The sequence below is a fragment of the Colias eurytheme genome, chromosome 15 (assembly GCF_061535395.1).
Source record: "Colias eurytheme isolate Ceu_HAF_F1 chromosome 15, ilColEury1 Martin Lab GWU primary, whole genome shotgun sequence".
Lineage (NCBI taxonomy): Eukaryota > Metazoa > Arthropoda > Insecta > Lepidoptera > Pieridae > Colias > Colias eurytheme.
The window spans coordinates 9,276,247-9,301,021 of record NC_142994.1 but is presented as its reverse complement, the minus strand read 5'-3'; the positions used below and the strand labels follow the sequence as shown (position 1 = coordinate 9,301,021).

At 32.5% G+C, this 24,775-nt stretch overlaps 4 protein-coding genes across 5 annotated transcripts; 1 reads left to right on the top strand and 3 right to left on the bottom strand.

Annotated features, from left to right (window-relative positions):
- Positions 1-687: 687 nt before the first annotated feature.
- Positions 688-1,203, bottom strand: LOC149902528 (uncharacterized). Its single transcript, XM_090110167.1, has 2 exons — positions 1,106-1,203; positions 688-884 (listed from the first exon to the last, which is right to left on the bottom strand). The coding sequence occupies exons 1-2, from the start codon at positions 1,170-1,172 to the stop codon at positions 712-714; spliced, it is 240 nt and encodes a 79-aa protein (XP_089966293.1). The 5' UTR covers positions 1,173-1,203; the 3' UTR covers positions 688-711.
- A 1,746-nt stretch (positions 1,204-2,949) lies between these two features.
- On the top strand, positions 2,950-13,685 carry LOC149902525 (uncharacterized). Of its 2 annotated transcripts, none has more exons than XM_090110165.1 (2): positions 2,950-3,065; positions 13,361-13,685. In XM_090110165.1, exons 1-2 carry the CDS (start codon positions 2,999-3,001, stop codon positions 13,531-13,533), a joined length of 240 nt encoding a protein of 79 aa, XP_089966291.1. In that variant the 5' UTR covers positions 2,950-2,998; the 3' UTR covers positions 13,534-13,685. The 2 variants fall into 2 exon arrangements, with proteins under 2 accessions (XP_089966291.1, XP_089966292.1); XM_090110166.1 differs by lacking the exon at positions 13,361-13,685 and adding an exon at positions 3,384-3,556.
- Positions 7,628-8,155, bottom strand: LOC149902527 (uncharacterized). The gene is made up of 2 exons (XM_090109843.1): positions 8,060-8,155; positions 7,628-7,893 (listed from the first exon to the last, which is right to left on the bottom strand). The coding sequence occupies exons 1-2, from the start codon at positions 8,124-8,126 to the stop codon at positions 7,721-7,723; spliced, it is 240 nt and encodes a 79-aa protein (XP_089965969.1). The 5' UTR covers positions 8,127-8,155; the 3' UTR covers positions 7,628-7,720.
- Positions 10,913-11,612, bottom strand: Def (Defensin). Its single transcript, XM_090110164.1, has 2 exons — positions 11,487-11,612; positions 10,913-11,168 (listed from the first exon to the last, which is right to left on the bottom strand). Exons 1-2 carry the CDS (start codon positions 11,551-11,553, stop codon positions 10,996-10,998), a joined length of 240 nt encoding a protein of 79 aa, XP_089966290.1. The 5' UTR covers positions 11,554-11,612; the 3' UTR covers positions 10,913-10,995.
- Positions 13,686-24,775: the final 11,090 nt, after the last annotated feature.

The following is a 24,775-nucleotide window of genomic DNA, read 5'->3' as shown; positions in this document are numbered from 1 at the left end:
TGCGTTCATATTTTTATTCGATAGCATGGTTAACACGAACTTTTTATCCTAACGACATTCTGAACATAGAATTTGATGAACACACTTGATTTTTAAGGAGCAGTTGGATGGTAACATAGGCAAAACTAACTATTGTAGGTATTGGTGATATTTATTTGCATTCCAACAAACTGAACTACAAATCGTATGTGAGCTAACAAGAAACTCCCCTAATCATTACTTTAAAACCCAACGCTCGATATCATCATTACAATGAAGGCATATTTTCATCGCAGACAAAGGGCATGGTTGGCTTCACACGATCTATCATTAAGAGCGATTATGAGCTACATATTGTTGCTTTCTTCACATTCATACCAGGTGTGCCTTTGTTTTGCTTTACTTGTGAGCTCACAAACAATCTACCAAGAACAAACCCTTACTTTAGTTCCGTCCTAAAACACTCCTACGTTGTCGGATTTATATTTTGTCTGGTGTGCTTGTATGAAACATAGTATGTATGATATATAAAAACGTAAACTTGAAGAATTACAATTTATAAACGCTTCAGTATATCAAGAGTGGTGGTTCGGGTAAACACAAAACAACGTAAATTATATAAAAAATATGGCTTTAATTAGATACAATTTATTCAGTTGAAATAATGTATGACATAAAAATATGTTTAAAACTTAATGAAATATTTTATAATGCACGATACATGAACACGTCTCAACGTCTGCAGACGCAGAGGAGCTGCGCGTTGCAGCTGCCGCGCGGGAAGCCCAGCGACTGGCACACCGCGCGACACAGCGCCGCCGTGCAGATCCGCTGCCGCGCGCTGCCGAACACCTCCACCGCCTCCGTCACCTCGCCCGACAGACCCGACATACTGTACTCCTCGTCTGAAATATTTATATTAGCGATTAGGGAGCAATAAAGTAATTTCGTTTAGTAAAATAAAAACATAATTTCTATATATCTGAGGTATTTTTGTCTAGTCCCCACTGGAAATCGAAATCAGAACTTTTCGTTCTACGATAACGCATAAACTACTGGGCCAATGAGGTGACAAAATCATTCATAAAATTGGTATGTACTAATAAAACAAACTAAAAATAACAACCTGCAGGAGCTGCTAGCACGAATGCTACAAGAGTTGCGAACAGAGCGAGGACTGCGAAGAATTTCATTTTGCTTTTTATTGGTTGTAAAATTTAAATTAATTCACTTGTACAGCTATGCTTACACTGATAGTAGGTAAAAAATTATTGGCTATTTATATGCTAACTTGTAAGATGTCATTATCATATTGCCATAAAAGTTAATACAGCAATTGTGTTTTATCACTTTTACAATGATAATGACTTGTTCCTTTTTATCAGAATTTTGATTTGTATGTAGTACATTTTAGTTCCCATTTTAGGTTACTTAAACAATAGGCGAATACCTATCTTGTTTTAAATTACAATGTTATTTCAGAAACTTACATTAACATTAACTAATCTTTTAACGAATGACGCAGAAGAACTATTAGACTACAGGCCCATGTTGAAAAAATTATGGGTCATTTGACCCACCACCTGACCTATCTAGAATGATATAAGAGCATAAAATAATAAGATTCAGCACTATGACGTCACTCGTAAGCTGTCCACCTGAGTGCAGGTGAGAATTCGAAAGTTCAGGCAGAGATTTTCTCCCCTTGTCTCCATGATTTTTGTACGGCGTTGCGGAATAATGGCTTAAAAGCAGTATAGAAATAGTATGACACAGATGCCGTACAAAAATGGTGGTCCACAAAGTCGGAATTTATTTTTATTTTTCGACAGTTGCCGGGGTAAATTTGGTCATTTGATTTTGCACGGCATCTGTGTCATACTATTTCTATACTACTTTTAATCAATTATTCCGCAACGCCGTACAAAAATCATGGAGACAAGGGGAGAAAATCTCTACCTGAACCTTCGAATTCTCATCTGCACTCAGGTGGACAGCTTACAAGTGACGTCATAGTGCTGAATCTTATTATTTTATGCTCTTATATCATTCTAGATAGGTCAGGTGGTGGGTCAAATGACCCATAATTTTTTCAACACGGGCCTGTAGTCTATATGAGATAAAATGTTTGATTATTATGTTTTATTATTATATAGGTAACTAATGAATATGTCTAAAGCTGTGGAATCTAGTTGTAAATTTATTTGATCGTTTTTGTTTGATGGACCTAATGATGGGCCAAAAAACGGGTGGCACTGCGAGATGGGACACGCAGATAACTTTGTTTTCAGGTAAAAATTATAACCTAATAAATAATATAATATGTCAAGGAAAACGTTGATGATTAATTGATTAGCCTTTGCGGGGCAGTACCGCAATATATTATTTTTCATTGATAATAATTGAAAATGATTAGTATCAATAAACTTTCAATAGTTTTTTTATTAATCAAGTGGAAGACGTGATATATTTTGTTATTACGTAAAGAAATAATTCAATGATTTGAATTATGTGACTTAAACTTTTCTATCTTTACTTTCTAAGTATACAAGACGTAAGTCTAAATGAAAGCATGTGCTTTAATTTGATGCCATTATTTTATTTTATTTTTTTGATATTAAATACTTTCAAAACTACAGAACTGATTGCCTTAAATTAAATACAGATCTGAATCATCATAAAGATGTATTTGTTTTCTAAATTGATAAATATGAGCTTTTTCTTTCAAGCGAATTATAAGACACACCTACCTACTCTATTAAATTACCAATACATTCGTATTGTTAATATCAATGTAGTTACTTGCTAGGTGATTCCCTAGAAAATTATCAAATTTCACATTTACAATAGGTGCAATAAAAAGATTGAGCAAAGATAATTTATTCCTGTGTACAATGTAATGTTATCTAAATAAGATAATATTCCATAAAACAAATCACATATAAATAGCTGCTCCTGATGCAGAATAAATATCAATTCTGAACAGTTGTTCGTCAAAGCAACAAAACAAGGAATCAATATGAAGTTCTTCGCAGCACTCGCTCTCTTTGTAGCTTTCGTGGCTTTGGTGCAAGCGGCTCCAGCAGGTTAGTTTGACAATTTTAAATATATTATGCGTTATCACAAGGAAGAGTTGCAGTTAGAATAACAATCGAAACTTCATTCTATTTATTTCTTCGAACATCCACGACCGATCCGTAATACAAGCTTTTCGCTAGCTTTTAATCACGTAGAGACATTTGGAAGGCTTGAAATATTTTCCAGCTTTACGCTGCGTGGAAAATAATTTGTCTTTGTTTTGATGAAATTCAAATGCATTCAATATCAAACTTCATTGGTGATCTATGTTTTATTTTATCAGATTGTAAAGGGTATAAATGATAAATATTTCTTGCATTGTTCAGATGAGGAGTACAATGTGTCGGGGCTGGCGGGCGAGGTGACGGAGGCGGTGGAGGTGTTCGGCAGCGCGCGGCAGCGGATCTGCACGGCGGCGCTGTGCCGCGCGGTGTGCCAGTCGCTGGGCTTCCCGCGCGGCAGCTGCAACGCGCAACTCCTCTGCGTCTGCAGACGATGATTATTTTTTATACATGATATATTAATCATTTAAATTATAGCAGGATATTTTATTTCATTTTAATGTAAACCAGTAATTTTGAAAAAATAAATTCCTTTAATATAAGCACTCTTTTATTTTACATTTTCGTCAATTACTTTTGTATTTTTAAATCCATAGTAAAACGGCATCTAACCGTCTGAATGAAATATTTAAGTAAGTTGAGTATTACCGAAAAGGTCTGATATCTGAAAAAAGTCTAAATTATGGAAAAATTTGCATTATTTAATAACAAAGTATTATTTTTTAACTATTGCTGGTTTTGAAAAAAAAAAGAGTTAGTAATAATTATTATAATTTAGACCACGTAAGATTCAACTTAATAACAGAGAGATTTTAAGAGTAATAATTAATAATATTGTAATAATAAATGATTGAGTGACGTGAGAAGTTATATTTTATTATCAGCCATTCAACTTTAGTTTAATTTTTATGATTATAATATCTAATCATTTATGATTAAGTGAAGGTACTCCCCCAAAAAGAAAGCGTGTATAGGAACTTTAACAGAAGGTATGATGAGATTATAAAAATTTGTTTATTGTTTTATCTTTCTATAATAAGCGATAAAGATTCAAAAACCTTCATTCAGTGTCTTCTTCCTTCATGTTTATGAATGTCTAGTTTTTAAACTAATTATAAATATCCAGGTAAAACTTAAAAATGAAACAAACACAATATATTCTTAAAGTTATTTATTATTATAAATGATCATAAAACTAAGTGTTAACTATGTTGAGTATGCTACTATCTCCTGCAGACACACTGGAGGCGCGAGTTGCAGGAGCCGGTGCGGAAGCCAAGCGAGATGCACACGTTGTGGCACAGCAGCGCGGTGCAGATGTTCTGCCGCGCCGCGCTCACCACGCTCACCACGCGCACCGCGTAGCCCGCTTCAGCCTCTGCCAGATCTAGAGAAATTTGCACAATACTCATGTCATATAGACTACGAAGCTTTCTTGTTACTAGCAAACTTTTATAGAACAATGGTTTTTAAAATAATTTACACATAATATCTCGAATAGTTTCAGTTAAATTATTCTGTAGCTCCGTTAAAATACCGTCAGAATTCATTCTCTCTTCTTTAATCAAAACTAAAATATTGAAAGTTTTGAAAATACGCGCCTTTTTTTACTTACCGATCGCTTGGCTTTGCGCTGTGGACGCAAAAGCGACGAAGAAAATAATAACAATTGCTGCCTTCATTTTGTTTTTACTTGGTGATAGTTCAAGAATTGTATCTGGACTGCTGTTTCAAATAGAAGATGCGGTATTTATATTGCCAAATTAGGGCCAATACGCCTTTATAATCTAATCAAGCTGTCCGAAATTGTTGTAAGCTTAAAATGAATTGCATTTCCAGTAAAATAAGATAACAGACCCATGTATATTTACGAAAAATAAAAACAATTAAAGAAAAAGTAAATTATTTGTAGTTTTCCTTTACTGTATGGTTAAGATTTTCCTATTATACTCGTAGTACCTCTATTGTCGGAAAGAAATAGCTCTAAATTGATAAGATTGTCTTAGCTTTAAGCTATTCGTATGGTTTCTACAATATGTGCAACGAAGAATAAATACATTTATTTTAAATCAATTTGGATTTCATTCATCCCGAACCTCGTAATGTTATTCATTTTCCCCTATTTAGATAAAGGGAAAATACCGTGCAGGGCTCTTATTTTTATCAATTAGTTCAAAATATGTAATTTCAGTGTTATTGTATAGCTCTGATAACATTGTTTTCTGACACTATTGCGTTGTTATTATTATGCAGTTAATAAGACATAATTACATATTAAAAAAAAAGACGGGTTGCACTCCGGGAGTGCCGACAGAAGTGAAAACTTGATTATTAACGTTCAGCATGTTTGATATTTTGGAATGGTATCCGTCTTACGCATGGAATATAAGGGCTTTAAAAAAAAAAACCTTCCGTCTTACGCTTTTTCGATCAGGCCACGTGTCCTGACGCGAGTTTAAGATTTTATACCCAACGCCGCTAAAGAAGTTTTCACTTCAAAAAAACAGAATTGATTAATTTTATTCTTTTTCCTTTTCTGGGCCCAACCTTACTACTTGTCATTGACGTACGTTACAAATATTATGATAATTGTTGGACAATAAAGGAAAATTAAATATTCTCTTTTTATGCGTTGCTTTTTATTCTTATTATTTATTTTGTATCCAAGATTTGAAGCATGACACTGATTATATTATACCACGTTTGATACTCACGTGCATTGTGCATTATGCACGTTATCTTTTTAACATAAGAAATGGCACATTCTGTAGCCTGATGGTAAGTGACAACCTCTTGTATATGATCATTTGTAAATAAACAAAAGTGGTATTAATACAATGTTAAAGAATATGTAATATTTTTTTAATTAATAAAAATTAAGGACAACATGATTAGATTGTAAAGGTGTACTGACCCTGTTTTGGCAATTTAAAAACTGCATATTGTATGTGCATTGTATGTGTAAGCATTCTATGCACACTTCTCGAAGTATCGTCATCAAAGAAACACAATGAAGGCAGCAATTGTTATAATTTTCCTCGCAGCTTTTGCGGCTACAGCCACAGTACGAAGCCAAGCGATCGGTAAGTTGCTACCAAATAAATTCGTTACTTTACAATCTTTTACCACGTGTTAGTTTTGATGGTGAAAAAGAGAGAGTTAATTTATCTCGTCGAAGTATTCATTTGCAATTTAACAAATAAAGTTTGTCATTCGTTTATTTTAGTTAATTATGCTTTAATTTTCAACTGACAGGGAAAATTAACAAATAAAACGCATTGATGCATAATCGATTTCTCAAGTTAACATAATATCTTCACAAATCGATTGACTTATATCATAACATGCATTGTAAATTACTTATATTTCGCTTCAGATCTCGCAGAGGCAGAAGCGGGCTACGCGGCGGGCGCGGTGTGGGAGGCGGTGCGCGTGGTGAGCGTGGTGAGCGCGGCGCGGCAGAACATCTGCACCGCGCTGCTGTGCCACAACGTGTGCATCTCGCTCGGCTTCCGCACCGGCTCCTGCAACTTGCGCCTTGAGTGCGTCTGCAGGAGATAGTAGATACGCATCATAGTTAACACTTAGTTTTAAGATAATTTACAATAATAAATAACTGTAAGGAATTATCGTTTTTACATTCAAATTTTACCAGTTCCTAATTCACAGTTTATCCTATCCTTTCACATTTGGTTAATAAATATTGTATGTCGACCAATAAATGAATTTAACATAATACTTATGCGTTATACTACAATTAAAATATTGCATTTATAATAAACAAACGACTCACGAACGGTGAGAGCCGGTCTCTAATACATTCCGCAACTATATTTTATTTAATTATTGATATATTTAATATATTATTCACTATTTTCTACGGGACAACGTTTACTGCATATGGCCTAAAATTTGGATTTGCCAATTTACCTGTTGCCATATTTTCATTTGATTACGTGAACTCATATCACTGGGACTGGGTTTTTTGGTTATATGGCTAAAACCCAGCAAGCATAACAAACGTAGTAACTAGTTAACAACTAACAAGTCCATTTAACATTGCATCAATATTTATTTCCATTGCAACAACCTGTAGAAGTAATTAATATAAGTAATTCTTATTAGAAATTATAATATGTGAGCTTACATCAGAAACTCCCCTAATCATTACTTTAAAACCCAACGCTCGATATCACCATTACAATGAAGGCATAATATTTTCATCGCAGACAAAGGGCATGGTTGGCTTCACACGATCTATCATTAAGAGCGATTATGAGCTACATATTGTTGCTTTCTTCACATTCATACCAGGTGTGCCTTTCTTTTGCTTTACTTGTGGGCTCACAAACAATCTACCAAGAACAAACTCATACTGTTGTCCAAAAATACTCGTACATTGTTTTTTCTGTCTGCGTATTAATTAATACACCTTATGTTATTACTTTCATGAAGATTGGTGATTTGGGTAAACAATAAACAACGTAAATTAAAAAAATATGGCTTTAATTACATATAATTCAGTACAAAAACGAATTACATAAAAATATGTTTGAAACTTAATTAAATATTTTACAATACATGCTTTTAATGAACATGTATCAACGTCTGCAGACGCAGAGGAGCTGCGCGTTGCAGCTGCCGCGCGGGAAGCCCAGCGACTGGCACACCGCGCGGCACAGCGCCGCCGTGCAGATCCGCTGCCGCGCGCTGCCGAACACCTCCACCGCCTCCGTCACCTCGCCCGACAACCCCGCCACACTGTACTCCTCATCTGAATAATGCAAGATAACTTTTTAATTTGTGCAATGTAGCATTTTATAACCGGAAATCCCACGTGAACGGGAACTATTTGGGTTTTTCTTAGACTGCGCGAGCGAAGCCGCGGGTGGAAAGCTAGTAACAAATATTTTAAGAACACACTATAAAATTTAACTCACCTGCAGGAGCTGCATGCACGAAGGCCATGAAGGCTACGAGTAAAGCGAGGACTGCGTAGATTTTCATATTGATTTCTTATTAGTGGCTTTTATGAACACTAGTTCTCAAATGATATTTCAATAGATTAACTATGCGCTATTTATATTGAGCTTCAGGTAAGGCGTTATTGTATCTTGATAATAAAGTTATTGATTGTGTTTTACGATTCACTGATAAGTAGGTTCACCCCCTACAACTAGAAATGAGTAATACCCACAATACCAGTATTGTTGAAGATAATAACACTGATTGTTATCAATATAATATTATTATATTGCACAACTTGTCATTTAAGAGGGACGTCAAAAGTCAAAGAGAGCCTAATTGTAAACTTATAGCACAGAATACATAATAGTAGCTAAACGCTACAGAACGGACACTCTCCGCCTCCCGCCAAAATTAAACACTTACCTCCCCCGCACGATCAGTTTAAAAATGGTCCATATTTTTCTACAGGGACGATACGCAACGAAGATTGACAACATTAATCAAATTGACGTAAAGTAATTTTATTATTTTGGATTTGTGATTATCGTTTTTCGTAGAAAATGGTTAGATATTGTGCTGTTTACGGATGTATTTCATCAGAAAAAATCGAATTTTTTTTACGCTAGTCAAAAATGTGCCAACCATAAAGCGTTAACACACACATTTGCAGTCTCTACAGTGTGACTGTCAAAACGATAATTTTGTATGGAGTGTCCGGGGTGTGCTTATAGACTACAGAACCATGTTGAAAAAGTTATAGGTCATTTGAACCACCAGGTGACTTATCTAGAACGATATAAGAGCATAAAATAATAAGATTCAGCACTATGCCGTCCTTGTATTACATTAATTATTGTAATACAGAATACAATAAATTGGAACAGCAAGGTTCACTTCCTATAGAAATGTAATTACTGAGCTGAATTAACACTAATACGCTGCTTAGAGAAAAATGAGAAATTATTTACGCTACTACGAAATCAAAGGGGTAGAATTTCTACTAAGACTATTGATTACCTTGAGATAGGTCATACTTTACTTCTTCCATTTTTGGATCTAAAATAAAAATATAATAAGATACCCAGATTACGCTAGTCAAAAATGTGCCAACCATAAAGCGTTAACACACACATTTGCAGTCTCTACAGTGTGACTGTTTAAACGATAATTTTGTATGGAGTGTCCGGGGTGTGGTATTACATTAATTTGTTCATATGTTCGGGTGGAGGATCTCACTCCCATCAATTTTTTAATTACATTTGATAAACATGTAATTTTTTTAACATTATCTTCAACTAAGCACAAAGTTAATTTTATCAAATCTATTTGGTTAATAAGAATTCGTTATATTAAAATAAATATAAGTCTCTACATTAAGTTTTATGAGTACACAAGCAAATAAAAAAAAAACTATTTTATTATTTTTATAAAATATAATATCTGAAGCCTCAGTAACTCTATTTTAACAAAAGTAACTTTACTTTGTAGAAATAACATTTCCTTTTTCGATAATTAAGTCTCTTGAACTTTTTGAGATATCGGACCTTTTCCAGTAATGCTCAACACACTTAACTATAACAATCAGTATTACGATTAGATATTATTTAATAATAACAATAATATTGTTTAAGTGAATTTGCTTTTTAAGGAAAATAATCAAAGGTCAAGACTAACAGCCGTACAAATAAACGAGTTATAACATTTTATGCAAAGAATAAACTAAGAATAAGGGAAAATCATACAAATAAACACGAAATAAATGTAACCTAGTATAACTTCGTAATAAGTATTCATACTAATGCTATTCCGTCCTTATTACGGCTACCACCCTAGTATAAGTCTGACATAACCGAGTATAACATATCTTTTAGTACATTGTGCTGTGTTTTACAAGTTTTAGAAGCAATTTTCAATCTAAATTTGAGATAATAGCAATGAGACGATACGAGAAGTAGAAAAAGTTGAGCAAAATAATAATTTCATTACGTACCTATTGAAATGGAAAATTTTGTATGAAATGTCAAAATATACGAAATTATGAAAAACCCTTTTGATATTTATAATGATTTATTTATTTACAACATGCGCCAAACCATACATACATAAAACTTATTTCTAAACTTATCACAATAATATAACACTTTCCTTGAAAATATAAATCTTCTAAGCCTGGAGTTGTATGTTTTGAGTACCAGTTATTAGGCAACTCTCTATCTCAAGGTGGGTTTATCTTCTGTTCTCCAGATATTGGATAGCGTTATCTATCATTTGCTTGCATATTTAATGATATATTTAAATTATTTCCAATAAATATTTAAAAAATAAATAAACAGAACATCGTATGATGAAACTTCACAACAAATTTGACGAAGTCAAACGAGCGTCAGCAAAATGACAGCACCAAGGCTTAACCGTAGACAATTTCAATGTTTTTCATAATTTTGTGAATGAATTGCGACGTTGCCGCTTCGCGCCCATTGCATAGCGTGAGCATAGATACATCGACGTTATTCCAAATTTATTTGTAAGAAATTATGACATCCTTATTCTTTATTTATTCTTATCATATCTATGCATTGCATAAGGTTTGAATAATCAAGTTTTTATTTGTACGGCTGTTAAACTTTTACCTTTCTCAAAATCTGCACTTTCTATTTTTAAGATATTCTTGTGTCATATTTTTTTAGTAATCTACAAATAAATAACTCTTTATTTACCGGACGGTCTTAGTTAACTTTTGGTCAAAATACAAAACTAATTAAACGATAATAAACACTTCATCAATTTATTTTAGTAAAATAAAATAAATTTGATAGTTTTTAGGTATTTATTAAAAAAAATACAAATTTACATTCAAATCTTGAAAAACAAATATCTTGCATTAATTTTAAGGATATAGAATATTTAATCAACGTCTGCAGACGCAGAGGAGCTGCGCGTTGCAGCTGCCGCGCGGGAAGCCCAGCGACTGGCACACCGCGCGGCACAGCGCCGCCGTGCAGATCCGCTGCCGCGCGCTGCCGAACACCTCCACCGCCTCCGTCACCTCGCCCGACAGACCCGACACATTGTACTCCTCGTCTGAACAATGCAAGAAATATTTTTCATTTATACCCTTCTCAATCTGATAAAATAAAACATAGATCACCAATGAAGTTTGATATTGAATGCATGTGAATTTCATCAAAACAAAGACAAATTATTTTCCACGCAGCGTAAAGCTGGAAAATATTTCAAGCTTTCCAAATGTCTCTACGTGATTAAAAGCTAACGAAAAGCTTGTATTACGGATCGGTCGTGGATGTTCGAAGAAATAAATAGAATGAAGTTTCGATTGTTATTCTAACTGCAACTCTTCCTTGTGATAACGCATAATATATTTAAAATTGTCAAATTAACCTGCTGGAGCCGCTTGCACCAAAGCCACGAAAGCTACAAAGAGAGCGAGTACTGCGAAGAACTTCATATTGATTACTTGTTTTGTTGCTTTGACGAACAACTGTTCAGAATTGATATTTATTCTGCATCAGGAGCAGCTATTTATATGTGATTTGTTTTATGGAATATTATCTTATTTAGATAACATTAACAGTATCACTTGAATATTAACGATAATAATCATTGTTGTACACAGGAATAAATTATCTTTACTCAATCTTTTAATTGCACCTATTGTAAATGCAAAAGTCGATAATTTTCTAGGGAATCACCTAGCAAGTACATACATATCTGCGATTCGAATGTTTTGGGTAATTCTATAGATAAGGTATTACAAAGGTATTATAACTTATCTCAAAGTAAAAGCCTACATTTTTCAATTTAGAAATCAAAGAAAATAACCTAATATTTATCCAGATCATCTTCATTTATTTCAAGCAAACAGTTGTGTAGTTTTATGAATGAAATTTTTTATACCTAAAGAAATAAAAAATGGCATCAAATTAAATTACATGCTTTCATTCAGATAATATTCTGTCTTGTATACCTACTTTAAAGTACAGTGGCCTCGAGACTTAAAGCTATGATCAAAATAGAAAATGTTATCCAATTAATTAAAATAATTGAATTATTTCTATAACAAAAGATATAATATCTTTTAACCGTCCTAAATTTGATTAATAATATTTTTTAAAGTTTATATACCTACTGATAATTTTCAATGAGAAATGCGGTACTGCCCCGCAAAGAATAATCATTAAAGTTTTCCTTGGGACATTATGTATATTTAGGTATATTGTATATGGTTGTGATTTCTATCAAAGTACCAAGAGAATTTTCTACCAATCTGACCCTGTCAAACTATATGTAATCTACCGCGTATCCCGTCTATTCGTTGCGCCCGTTTCTGGACCCATCGTTTAACACCCTTCATTGAAAACCGCAACAACCACAAATCAAGAAAATCCTACTTATAGACTCCACAGCTTTAGTATTTTGTTTGATAGTTCTACAGCGTATTTTGCTACAAGATCAGTTAATTCAGTATCCTGTATTTGGTATATAAAGTAATCGTAGGTACATTGTTAGAAAAAATATAATTGTAATTTAAAACTACATAGGTATTCTTTTTCCTTGAGCATTATGTTTTAGTAACCTAATTAAAGGGGACTAAAATTTACTACACATTAATCAAAATTCTGATTAAAAGGAACAGCCAATTATCATTGGAAATGTGATAAAATACCATTGCTATATTATATTTTTATCGCAATATGATAATGACATCTTACTAGTAAGCATATAAATAGCCAAGTGTTTGTTTACCTACCATCAGTGTAAGCAATAGCTATACAAGTGAATTAATTTTAATTTTACAACCAAACATAAAAAGCAAAATGAAATTCTTCGCAGTCCTCGCTCTTTTCGCAACTCTTGTGGCATTCGTGCTAGCAGCTCCTGCAGGTAATTTTTTTTAGTATTAGAAATAATTTTATGAATAATTTTGACATCTTCTCCTTTTGCTAAAATCCTACTTGTTCATAAAGAACATCGATCAGTGAAATATAATATATGCCTGCCGCATGCCTCACAAGGGGATATTATGAGGTTCATGTACTCATGAATCCTTACCCGTGAAATATATTATGCAGTCACATCTCGACCACCTATATAAATAAAAACTTAAACAATACTTAGCGAGTTCCAATACAGAAATACCATTATTAACCACGATACATTAGACATAATATTATTATTATAGACTAAAAATAATTTTTATTTTACTTAAACTAAAATATTTTATTGTTCCCTGATCGTTATTATAAATATTTCAGACGAGGAGTACAATGTGTCGGGGATGGCGGGCGAGGTGACGGAGGCGGTGGAGGTGTTCGGCAGCGCGCGGCAGCGGATCTGCACGGCGGCGCTGTGCCGCGCGGTGTGCCAGTCGCTGGGCTTCCCGCGCGGCAGCTGCAACGCGCAGCTCCTCTGCGTCTGCAGACGTTAAGACGTGTGCATTCATACTTTATCCCCCATATATTTTTTATATTCTTCCTTGTGCCATCATTACCTAAACCATGTCCAGTCTTCATTGTATTATTTCGATATTTTAGCAAATATGTATATGAAATTTAATAAATACATCATCATTCATTATAATTTTATTTTATTTTATTGTCCTATAGTTTCACAAGTGCATACTATTTATTATATGGCAGCAATGTGGCAATGAAGTAAAGAGCGGGAAATTGCCCGTTAAGGTTAGCGCTTCATTTCTACTCGCTTGGCAGAATAGGATGCGCGAAGTTCCTCTGCTTGATTTGTCGATAGAATTCTTTCAATAGAGATGAATCATCCTTCATCTTAACTAAGAAATAGCAATCAAAACTCCTCCTTCAGATATCCGATAATTTATTTCCGTAAATTTATTTGAGTAATAATTGAAGCGTGTACCTCTATGTTCTAAATTCCGGTAATGTTCGAGGGTAGTCGATGTTAATTGAAGTGCCATTGTTATACGGATCAGTGTTTCGAGAGCACGTACTTGGTACTAGGTTTTGTTCACTGCCTATACTTAATGTGTATGTATTACTGAGTATTTACCTAGACCGATTGAAATGTCAGATCGCATGAACCTTATGTGTGGGCGGGAGTGAATTTTGTTGAGAAATTGTGGTGTCTCCTTCTCGGTTAATTTTCCGTGTTAGTTCACAAATTGATAAAATGTAAAACACAAGAGTACTAATCAATTAGTGAATCTTCCAATTGTATGCTTACTTTAGCAATAAATAAGATGAGTTATACAAATTATGAATGTACTTCTAACGAACCACATTTCAAAAATCTTGGAAGCGGCTCTTTAAATCACACCAAATTTCATGAACAAAGTGATAAAGTACATCTTCAGACCATAAAGAGACAGCGTAAATTCAAATTAACGAAGCTCCTACAAATCCCTTTATGATACAGATAACCTTTGAAAACCTTAAAAATTTTGAGTAAAAGAGCTTGAGATTTACATAATACTCGTACACTATTTTGTCTCACAAATTTTTAAAAGAAACAAATACAGTCCGTAATTTTCGAGAATAAGGAGATTTTACTTTTGTAAAACTTCGATCAGAATGAGAGATTGTATTATAAGTTTAATATGTATCTTATCCCGAAATGGATGAAATGGTTTGGGTGTGGTTCAATATAAGGTATTAATGTGGAAATCATTCGACTATATTAAGTAAAATCTAACATCTCCATCCCCATATAAAGATGTAATTAAAATAGTCACAAGCAAACATGACTATTTCACGAAATGGCCGACCGCTGGGCACTGTACATCATCGGTAAACCAAAGCAATCAGTTGATTTGCACATTAGCAATTAACTGCGCTTCACTACGTAAATTATTTACAAAACAACACTATGTGGTTTGGTCCAACACCATATAACCGTGAAAATTCGTCTGTCTTCATGCTTTTTTGGTCGAAGTAAACTTAGAACCGACCGTATATTTTTAAAAGTTGCAATTTATGATGTTTCTGATTTATTGAAAGATTTTACTTCAAATGAAGCGTTTTATGTGTGTAATTTGTTTCATAGACTTAAAATTATTACTCGTTAATACGAGTAATAATTAAACAATTAAATAAAAACAATAAAATTTATAAAGAGTAATAATATAGATAGAGATATTAATATAGAGTACTCTATATTCTATGATTAGTAATCTCTATATTAAATTGATGTCATAGAATATAGAATAATCTCTATATTCTATGACATCAATTTAATATCCCAAATATCTTTATTCCTAACGTGATTATTAACTTAACTATAAACAATACCATACCCAAAACCGAATTTCACAATATATTCGACCCTTTTTCTTGATTTAATAGGAACGGGCGAGTCACAATGCAGCCAATTTTGGCGAGTGGGTTGGTCCGTGTATACCGCACCGTATTGAGTAACGAATACCTCTTTGGCCAAAAAGTGGCCGACCCGGATATAAAAAATACCCAAAATCATCCAGAATTTGTATTGAACATATTCATGTACGAAACAATAGCTACCATTTTCTTTTAGTGGAATATCCACTTCTATTTACATTGCAAATGTAATAATTTCTTACCAAAAGAACAATATTATGAATTTGTTGAAATAATCTTTGTCGCATATAATCGAAGTAGCAAACTTTACCTGACAAAAAGTGTTCAACGCTCACTAAAAGAAGTCGTATATTATAGGTTAGTCTCAAAGAAAATACTATGAGTCTTGAAGACCCATATCATATGTTCTGAAATATATAGATTCAAAGAGTTCAATCTACAAAGATGTGCCTTGAAAGTAATAGGTATATAGATATAAGCCGGAATGCCCATCGTGGAATGTAATGTATATTTTCCTAACTACGAACGACCAATCGTTATACATAATGTATATTAAATGAGACTCAAATTATAGTATTGATCGCAATAAAATCAAATTAAATCTATTGAAAACACGGCTTTATATACTTACCCGTTCCCTGTTACGGGATCAAAGAAGTAATACAAAAGACATTTAATTAATTTTATTGGATGTCCATTCCATTTACAAAGAGACCGCAAATGCAAATTAAAACCGTTCTGCGTTATCGTTTGAGCTGGTATTAGTTGCATTTAAAATATGGAAGTAAACATTCAACCTGATCCTCCATTGTTTAGTTTAGAATCTTTGAAGCATTAAGGCTGCAGTCTAGCAAAATTGCGCTTTCAACAAGTTATTTGACAATTTTTTCCCAGCTAATGAAATGATAAACTGAATTTTTTTTTCTTGTTTATCAATTAATGTTATATACGCAATGCGCGTGAATTTTTTCACATTTATAAAGTTACTTTATGTTACCTTAATCAGGCCTTCAAGATAAGTCTCTTTCCCCCAAAATCATTTCAAGCTAAGTTTGTGCACTCACTACGTTGCAACCGATTACAATTTACACAATCTGATCAGCGCATTATTATCCTTATATAGTCTTTATTAAAAACTGCTGAATACAATTGCCGAAAAACTTATGATTTTCTTAATTAGAACGTTATAAATTCATTAAATTTCCCATTTTTTGCCTTACAAAATCGATTGATAAATACTGCTAAAAGTTATTTTTTCCATTAATTTATTCGAGTTGGTTGAAGACCAATGAGTATTAATCCTTTAAAAAAAATTTTTTTGAATTTTGATAATTCTTTAAATATTAAAAAAATATTTAAAATAATAAGGAAAAATCCTAGCGAATTTCTTTAGTCGCGCTCCTTGGGCCGGAGCGTTCTGACGTGTGCTCTACGCTCGATTTTCCTTCATACCGAAGTGAAAGTTGCTCTACTTCATTAAATTTAATATTTTTGTTAATTGATTATTTTTATCTTAGTTTTGTGCAAATATTCGTATTTTTAAACATTTGATTTCGATATGGAAAATAAACGAAAAAAATACGCGTGTAACTACTAGAAAAAAAATTATCTTCGAACATAAAGTTAATGAAACCAAATAGATTGCAAAGGTGATTGGCAACAATTTCTTTATTTTACGGGGTGTCAGTAAAGGGATGTATATTTCTTTAAAACTAAAGTAAGCTCATAAATTTTCTTATAATATAATTTTTTTGAAGTTCCAAAAATGTTTATTTTTCGTTTGAGAAATACGAAATATAATATAAACTTGTATTGAGAACTTGAACTTCCCAAGTTCATCCGGGGAAATCCCCATACGGAGAAAATGATTTATTTACTCCAAAATTGATCCGAGGTGTTTTAATTTTTTCTTCTAGTCATTTTCAACGTAGCGGCATGTTGTTTGATTATTAATTTTGTAACTTAAATACAGGATGTTGGTTTTATATTCTGATCTTACAGACGCGCTGACAAATTTAGTCCACCATTTCTAGTTTAGTCTAACTACAAAACTACCAAAAAACTCTAAGTACCAATATTAAAACGAATGTATTATCATCACATCATCAAAATTCAGTGGGGTTGAGAACTAAACAAACAGAAGTAACAGAGACGCGAAGAATAAAAAAAGAGGACGAAAACGATAATTCGTTGATGCTTTCCCTTTTCGACGTATTGTTAGGGTACATCACCAATCTGCAAAAAACAAAACTGATGATTCCCAATTGCTGATTAAAAATGAAAAACAAATAATCGACAACAGTGGTGAAAATTTGCTGATCACAATGAAACATCCTTCAGTGGTAGCAGATTTACTCATTTAAAATGTATCGGTGAACAGCGTAAAGGAGAGGAGGACAGGAAAACATTATGAATGTGGATGGTGGATTGTATACAGGGTGTAATCGTTAAGTATGTGCAGGCGATTATGACGTTATTATTGCAGGTATCAAAAAACTTAAAACTGATATCGAAATTACTTTACCTAATGAGCAAAATGACAATAATAACTTTTTAAAAGTATAACGAGAAATATCTAAAAAATTTACTTTATACACTCCCATATCAAAAAGGGAAAATGGGACTAGTAGAAGTTAAATGTCTAATTCCGGCAAAAGACATGAATGTGGAAGATGCGGTTAAAAATAAAAAAAATTAATATTTGAAATACAATGAAAAAAATAACACTTTTGAAATACAAATAAGCAGACTTCTGCTTCTGCAACTAAACGTTGCAGAAGCAGAAGTCTGCTTATTTGCTGTTTGGACTGGAGTGAATCATTCGTTAAAAATAGAATATATAAAAAATTATGTAACGTTTAGGCAAAATAAAATGATGGACCATTATCAAGATTTTACATAAATTTCCTACTGTCAGAATTGATTGATTCGAGACTTCAGCATTCGATGCCCATCAAGGACCCATCCTATATCATTCAAGCGATTGAAAAAAAAAGAGATAAATCCAGTGCAACCGATAAAGCATCAGAATGCTAGCAAAAGATTTATTAGGTTTATCAATATAAATCTATATAGTATTATACATAATATAATAAATCTGTAGAAGACGCGAAGACCGACATCCGCGCGGACGGAGTCGCGGGCGGAAGCTAGTCAGAAATAAATATCTTTTGTTTTCATTTGCGTATTTTTCTATTTTATAATTTTTTAACACAAACATTACATTTTTTTTATTATATACAAAATTTGTTTATCCGTTTTTTTAGTTAAACTGAACAACTTTAACTAAGAAACTTAGGTCGAAAAAAATGTATAGACTTATGCACTTTGTATGGAAAGCTAATTTTTTTTTTTATATTTCGTCCAAATTTCTTCGTAAAAGTTGATCAGTTATATAAACATGAAGTTGAAGATATCAATAGAAAGTATTCGCAAATTTTGTGTACTGATAAAAAAAAATCACCCGGTGTAATTTTCACGAAAATTGTTTCAAATTGTCATTTTTGGTACTTATTACGAATATTAAATTATACACACGAATGATTTAATTTTAAAAAATTAAGTGGAGCAACTTTCCCTTAGTACATTTGTATTATTTACATATAGGATGACAGGATGCATTTGTTTGCACTACTAGACCAAGCCCTTAATTAATGTATTTCATCTCATAATTGATTTAATTTATGTTAACAATATTACTGGACTGATTTTTTGAACTTGAATATAGCTAAACTAAGATTTGGCAAATTTCTGAAATTATACGGTATTGCTCTACAGTATACAGCATTTTTTAATCTTTAGAGTACTAGGATTCCTGCCTATTTTTTATGAATAGGTACTGAAACTAAGGTTTTAATTATTTTTCAAATTATCTTGCTTCTAGTTGAATCAATAAATAGCAAATAATCCATTAATAGGGAGATACTAATATCTGTGTGGATCCGCCTTAATTAAAGTAGCAACTTAACAGAAAGGCTTTCCCATTAATGAATCAGAAGGCATGTATGTGAACATTAGTCTCTCACAGTGTCCAATAATTTATTCTTTCAATATCATTGAGAAATAACGTTTATAAAGTTATATTTTAGTAGACCCAGAGTTCGTAGGCATCTGTCCTTGACCCCTGGATCGATAGAGCGCTCCTTAATTAGGTGAAGAGGGGAATTTTCAACAAAAATGTTATTTTCTTCGTAACGTTAACGAGTCAGAAAGTATAATGTTACGTCGACTATTTTAAATTCGAGTTAAGGTAAATTTAAGGCATGAATTGTTGACAGTCGTTATGCTTAAGTTAATGTGGGAAAGGTAACACTGGTATATTGTAAAACTTTTATTGTAAGCTTTTTCATAGATGCACAGTTGCAGTTAACAAATTTATAACTAAACCTAAATTTGGTTTAGTTATATATAGCAAGAATGTATAAGGACTGTGTTTATCGCACACAATTTCCAATTTTATAATTTTTTTTTTATTAATTATCTAGGCTTCTTATAAGTTTGAAATATAGGAATTTCTTCCCTATTCATCCCCTTAATAAGTACGAGTAACGATTTTATATTCACAATAAAAAATAGGTTAGTCCCGTCTCCGCGGTCCCATCTATCAACAAGGCTATGTTAAAATTTATAACAGTATAACGTGTATTTTCATAGGTTTAATAATTCTGAAAATTTCTTAAAAGCTAAAATAAGTATAGTACATGATCTTTTGATAGATATCACATAATGCACACCCATATGAATGACTAGCTGCGCTTCGCGGTTTCACCCGCGTGGCTCCGCTCCTGTTGGTCTTAGCCTAATGATAATAAATATAGCCTATAGCCTTCCTCGATAAATGGGCTATTGAATTTTTCAAATCGGACTAGTAGTTCTTGAGATTAGCGCGTTCAAACAAACAAACTCTTCAGCTTTATAATATTAAGTATAGATTGGTAAGACTTGTAGTCCTCGGGTCAATTGAGATCTGTTTTATTAGGACTCAAGTTAACGCCATTGCCATCTCCATATCAGCCATTGCACCTGCTATAAATACATAATATAGTTAGGTTACATTTAAGAATAGTATGTGTGTGAAAATAAAAACAAAACTGAATATTTCAGCAAATACTATATAAGTAACACTCAGTTCTATTCATTCCCTAGTAATAATTATACTGAATCAATGTTCTACGCGGATATTGTTTCCATTAAATTAAAAATAGAGGACTTACAGCAAAATGCACTTTACCCATTCACGAATACGAGTGACAATTCATAAAATAATAAACTTACAGCTTCCTGACCTACATACTGCGGTATCCTTGTGGCCAGTGAAAAATTCTCCCTTGTTAGCTCGCAAACATTGTATCGCTAACAAGATAACCGAAGCAATGAAAAGAGGGTTTTTATATGTTTTTATCAGATACGCTTCAAGCGTTATAAACAAATGCATGCAAAAAACGTTATAAATGTATTTCGGTTCGTTCCTTTGTCAATTCAGTGATTTATAAACTTGGTATATTTTTGTTTTTCGTTTCAGTGGTTTCGTTCCGTTTTTCGCAATTTTATGAAGTGTCCGATGTTTTATTAAATTTAAATGTTAATTAACTAAAAAACTTACAAGCCAACACTGGTTAAAAATAAATATTTATGTACTTTTATGAGGAGAGCGTAGTATAAAGGTTATGAGAGAAATTTAAATTTCACATTCAACTCGGAATAAATTAACGTAGTAAATGTACAAAAAGGACTTTAATGCAATAAAACTGTTCCGATATATTACCATCTAATATTCATGTTTTTGTATGAGAAACTAGCAGCGACCTCAAGGTAAAGTCTTCTCTCAAAAGGTTGACGGTGAAAAGGTTGGTATGAATGCAGAGCCTTCGTTTTCAATAGAAAATTCACTTGGAAAACAGTCTACTATATCATGAAATGCGTTTACCATAATGTTTATATGAAGTACGAACTAGCTGGGAGCTTATAAACGTCTCCGGCGTAATATACGTCTTTAAATAAATGGTGTTTTTCTCAAATGTTTGTGGGGTCGAATATTGCAATCTCGCTGAATTTCAACTTTTATTAAGTTGAATGTTTTTCTGTGATTATGCAGTTTTGAACTTAAATTATGCGCTGTTAAATTTAAATAATTAATAATTTATAAATAATTAATAATTTATATTTGGGATATAATTTTAATAAGTTCATTCAATATATTAAACAGTTATTTCACGTTTTTCATTATAAAAGAGTTTATTGAAGAAACTTGTTAATGAATAAATTCCAAAATAAAACCATAAAATATAAAATCATTAGCACTATAAAAACTTGTCCGACTCTACTAGTTTTACAGCGCGCTACGTGATGACGAAATATTAGATATCATGCAATCACAAAGTTACTATTAAAATCTTCTTAAAAAAATATTTTCGAACGTTTCCTTATTATTTGGAAACTAATTTTCACATGGACGTTTCAACTCCTCATCGAAATTAATTATATTCCTATTAATCTCCCACTCATAAAGACAGGACTTAACAATGTCCCATTCAGATACATTATTATATCTTTAATATATTATATTGGAATTAATTAACAATCTGACGCCCACACATTTATACGTGTATACAGTTTTCTGTTTTATCACTAATTGGCCCTAGCATGTGCCCATATAAATAGTAAAATATTTATTAAGAAAAGAATTGTAATAAAACTCGAGACTGGTATATCTATGTTTCAACTAAAATAGAATTCTTCTAAAAAAAGTAATTATTATCTTCTTAACACTCGACTGTGTTAATTACAAACTAAAAATAGTCAATATTCAAATAAACTATCATAGAGCATATTAATAAAAGACTTGAAAGTAGCGCACACGTATTATGCTAAATAAATTTTTACAACATGGCAACACTGCCACAATTACATGTATTACAACGTTAGGTTTTACATTTAATTCTCCATTTCTCGGGAGTTTTTCCATCTCGTCGCATTACAGCACCCGTAACGTGTTGTTATATGGAAAAAAATCAGCAATTCCCATTTGAAATTGCCGTTTCCGCGCGACATTCTCATTTCATAAGGGAAAAGTTCAATAGTAAACAAGACAGGTGGCGAGGATGTGTTACATAACGGGGAAGTTATTTTGATACAAATTCCTTTGTTGAAGCGTGAAATATCTGTCATTAGGAAGAGCCACGGTTATTTTATTCGATGTTGATATGATAACCATATTATATTCGTAAATGTATCTACTAAATAATAAACATCCGTAGGTTAGCCAGAAACACACAGGAGCTACGAACTGAAACTGCAATCTACATTCGTAAACAGTATAACCACAGACTAATAATAATATACTACGTATAACCGAAGAAAAAAACAACCTAATAAATGTGGCAGCCTCTAGATGCCAGCCGTTACTCATTCGACCTCCTGGAAAAGCAATTAATGTTTAAGAAAAATATTCATCAACAATTACTTTACATACCCATCTAAGCTTGGACAAACATCGAACAAATATTGAACGATAATTTACATAATTATTTCAATAAGTATTTGATCCACCATTATTCTTTCTGTTGTACCTTGATATATATTTGTCCATGTTTGTACCAAGTAATTATTTTTAAAAATAATAAGGGTATGTTACAAAGGAGCGGTGAGCGAAACATCAGGTGTTATTTCATAATGTCTAAACAGCTTATGAATTTATAACGAACCTCTCAGTGCCGGGTGACATCAAACGTTATACGTTTATTTACTGAAAAATTATATAGTTCTATTTTTAGTCCTTTGAAGCTTTTACATGCTTTGATTAACAAAGTTTTAATGCGCAATATTTGTAGTTAATTATTATGCGCAAGGCTGTTGCTGAAAATGAATTTTAATTAAGAAATGTGATCCGCGGTTCAATAACGTGGTAACATGGATATTTTTTCCATAATTTAATAAAAATAAATATGTATATATATTATTATAGAAGTATAATATAATATTTGTCGATAACATAACGTAATTTCTTATTAAATATAATGTACCTACGATATTTTATTGAGGATAGCATATCTTCACCAAAAACTGTTTCCGCTCCATATAAACGTTAACAAATTCACCGATTTTCAATATGTTCTCATTTTTCATTATGTTCTCATATATATTAAGTATTCTGCTGATTTTAAGCATCTAAAATATTTGGTTCATATAGATATTTAAGGCTCTCCGCAAAAAGAAAACGCGGCGGAACTAAAAAGATTTGTAATAAGCATATTCCATACAATACGTCGTATACACGCAAGAACTTTGTTACGACGCCATTACGGGAGACAACAACTTTTTCCATTTACTATAATCGGCCTCAGACGCATTGCAAGTACTCCCGTAATACTGGATATCCCGGGGGAAATAATATATCGAACCGTATTAGTATATTATTAGCGGACTCATATCACTACATAATATAAAACAAAGTGGCTTTGTTCGTTCCTATATCCCTATGTATGCTTAAATATTTTAAACGCAACGGATTTTAAATGCGGTCTTTTTAATAGATAGAGTGATTCTCGAGGAAGATTTTAGTATATTATAAATTTATTAGGTTTTAGACAAAGCGGCCTGAAAGCTAGTATTAACTAATAAAATGTTTAAAAAGCCGATTTCCCGCTTGTTGGTGGTATGCCTGATAAATTTATACTGTTTTCTTATATGTTTTAAATACTCAAAAGAAACATTTTCGGATCCCTTTGAATGCAGTTTTCATTCTTTTCAAATATACTGGAATGTTTAATTTGATTAAAATTTTCTATCTACAGTATTAAAAGATTTCCTCCAACTGGTATAACAAAATTCTATCCTGTTTACATTTTCTAAAACATGTACAACCTTCAGCGGATTAAAGGGTACCTTTTAACCCTCTCTATGATATACTTATGGCGCCTCATCTCAAGTCCAGTCACGTGGTCCGTCACTTAACGTGAGTTGCTCTCGTAAAATAAATTGGCAACAACGACCCTTTACTAAAACTGACCATAATATATAGGTACTGTATTTTTTCGCACATTTATAACAACCTGTTAATGACATTATTCGTGAAATTGGTCTTATTACTATGAAAAAAATACTCTTAAAGGTCCAACATTGCAACATAACCCTACTTTTTTATTTAAAAAAACTTTTATATATTATTAATAAAAATGCTTTATAGGTTAAAACTACACCATATATAATAGCAAACGCAAGAAACAAAGTAAAGTTAACAAAAGTCTAACCGTATCTTAAATCTGAAATGATCCTTTCTGCGAAATGCTTTATTTTAAACAGCACTTCCAAGCAATGTTCATGGAATTCGTTGTTTAGGTCGATTGATACAAAGAAAACCACAAG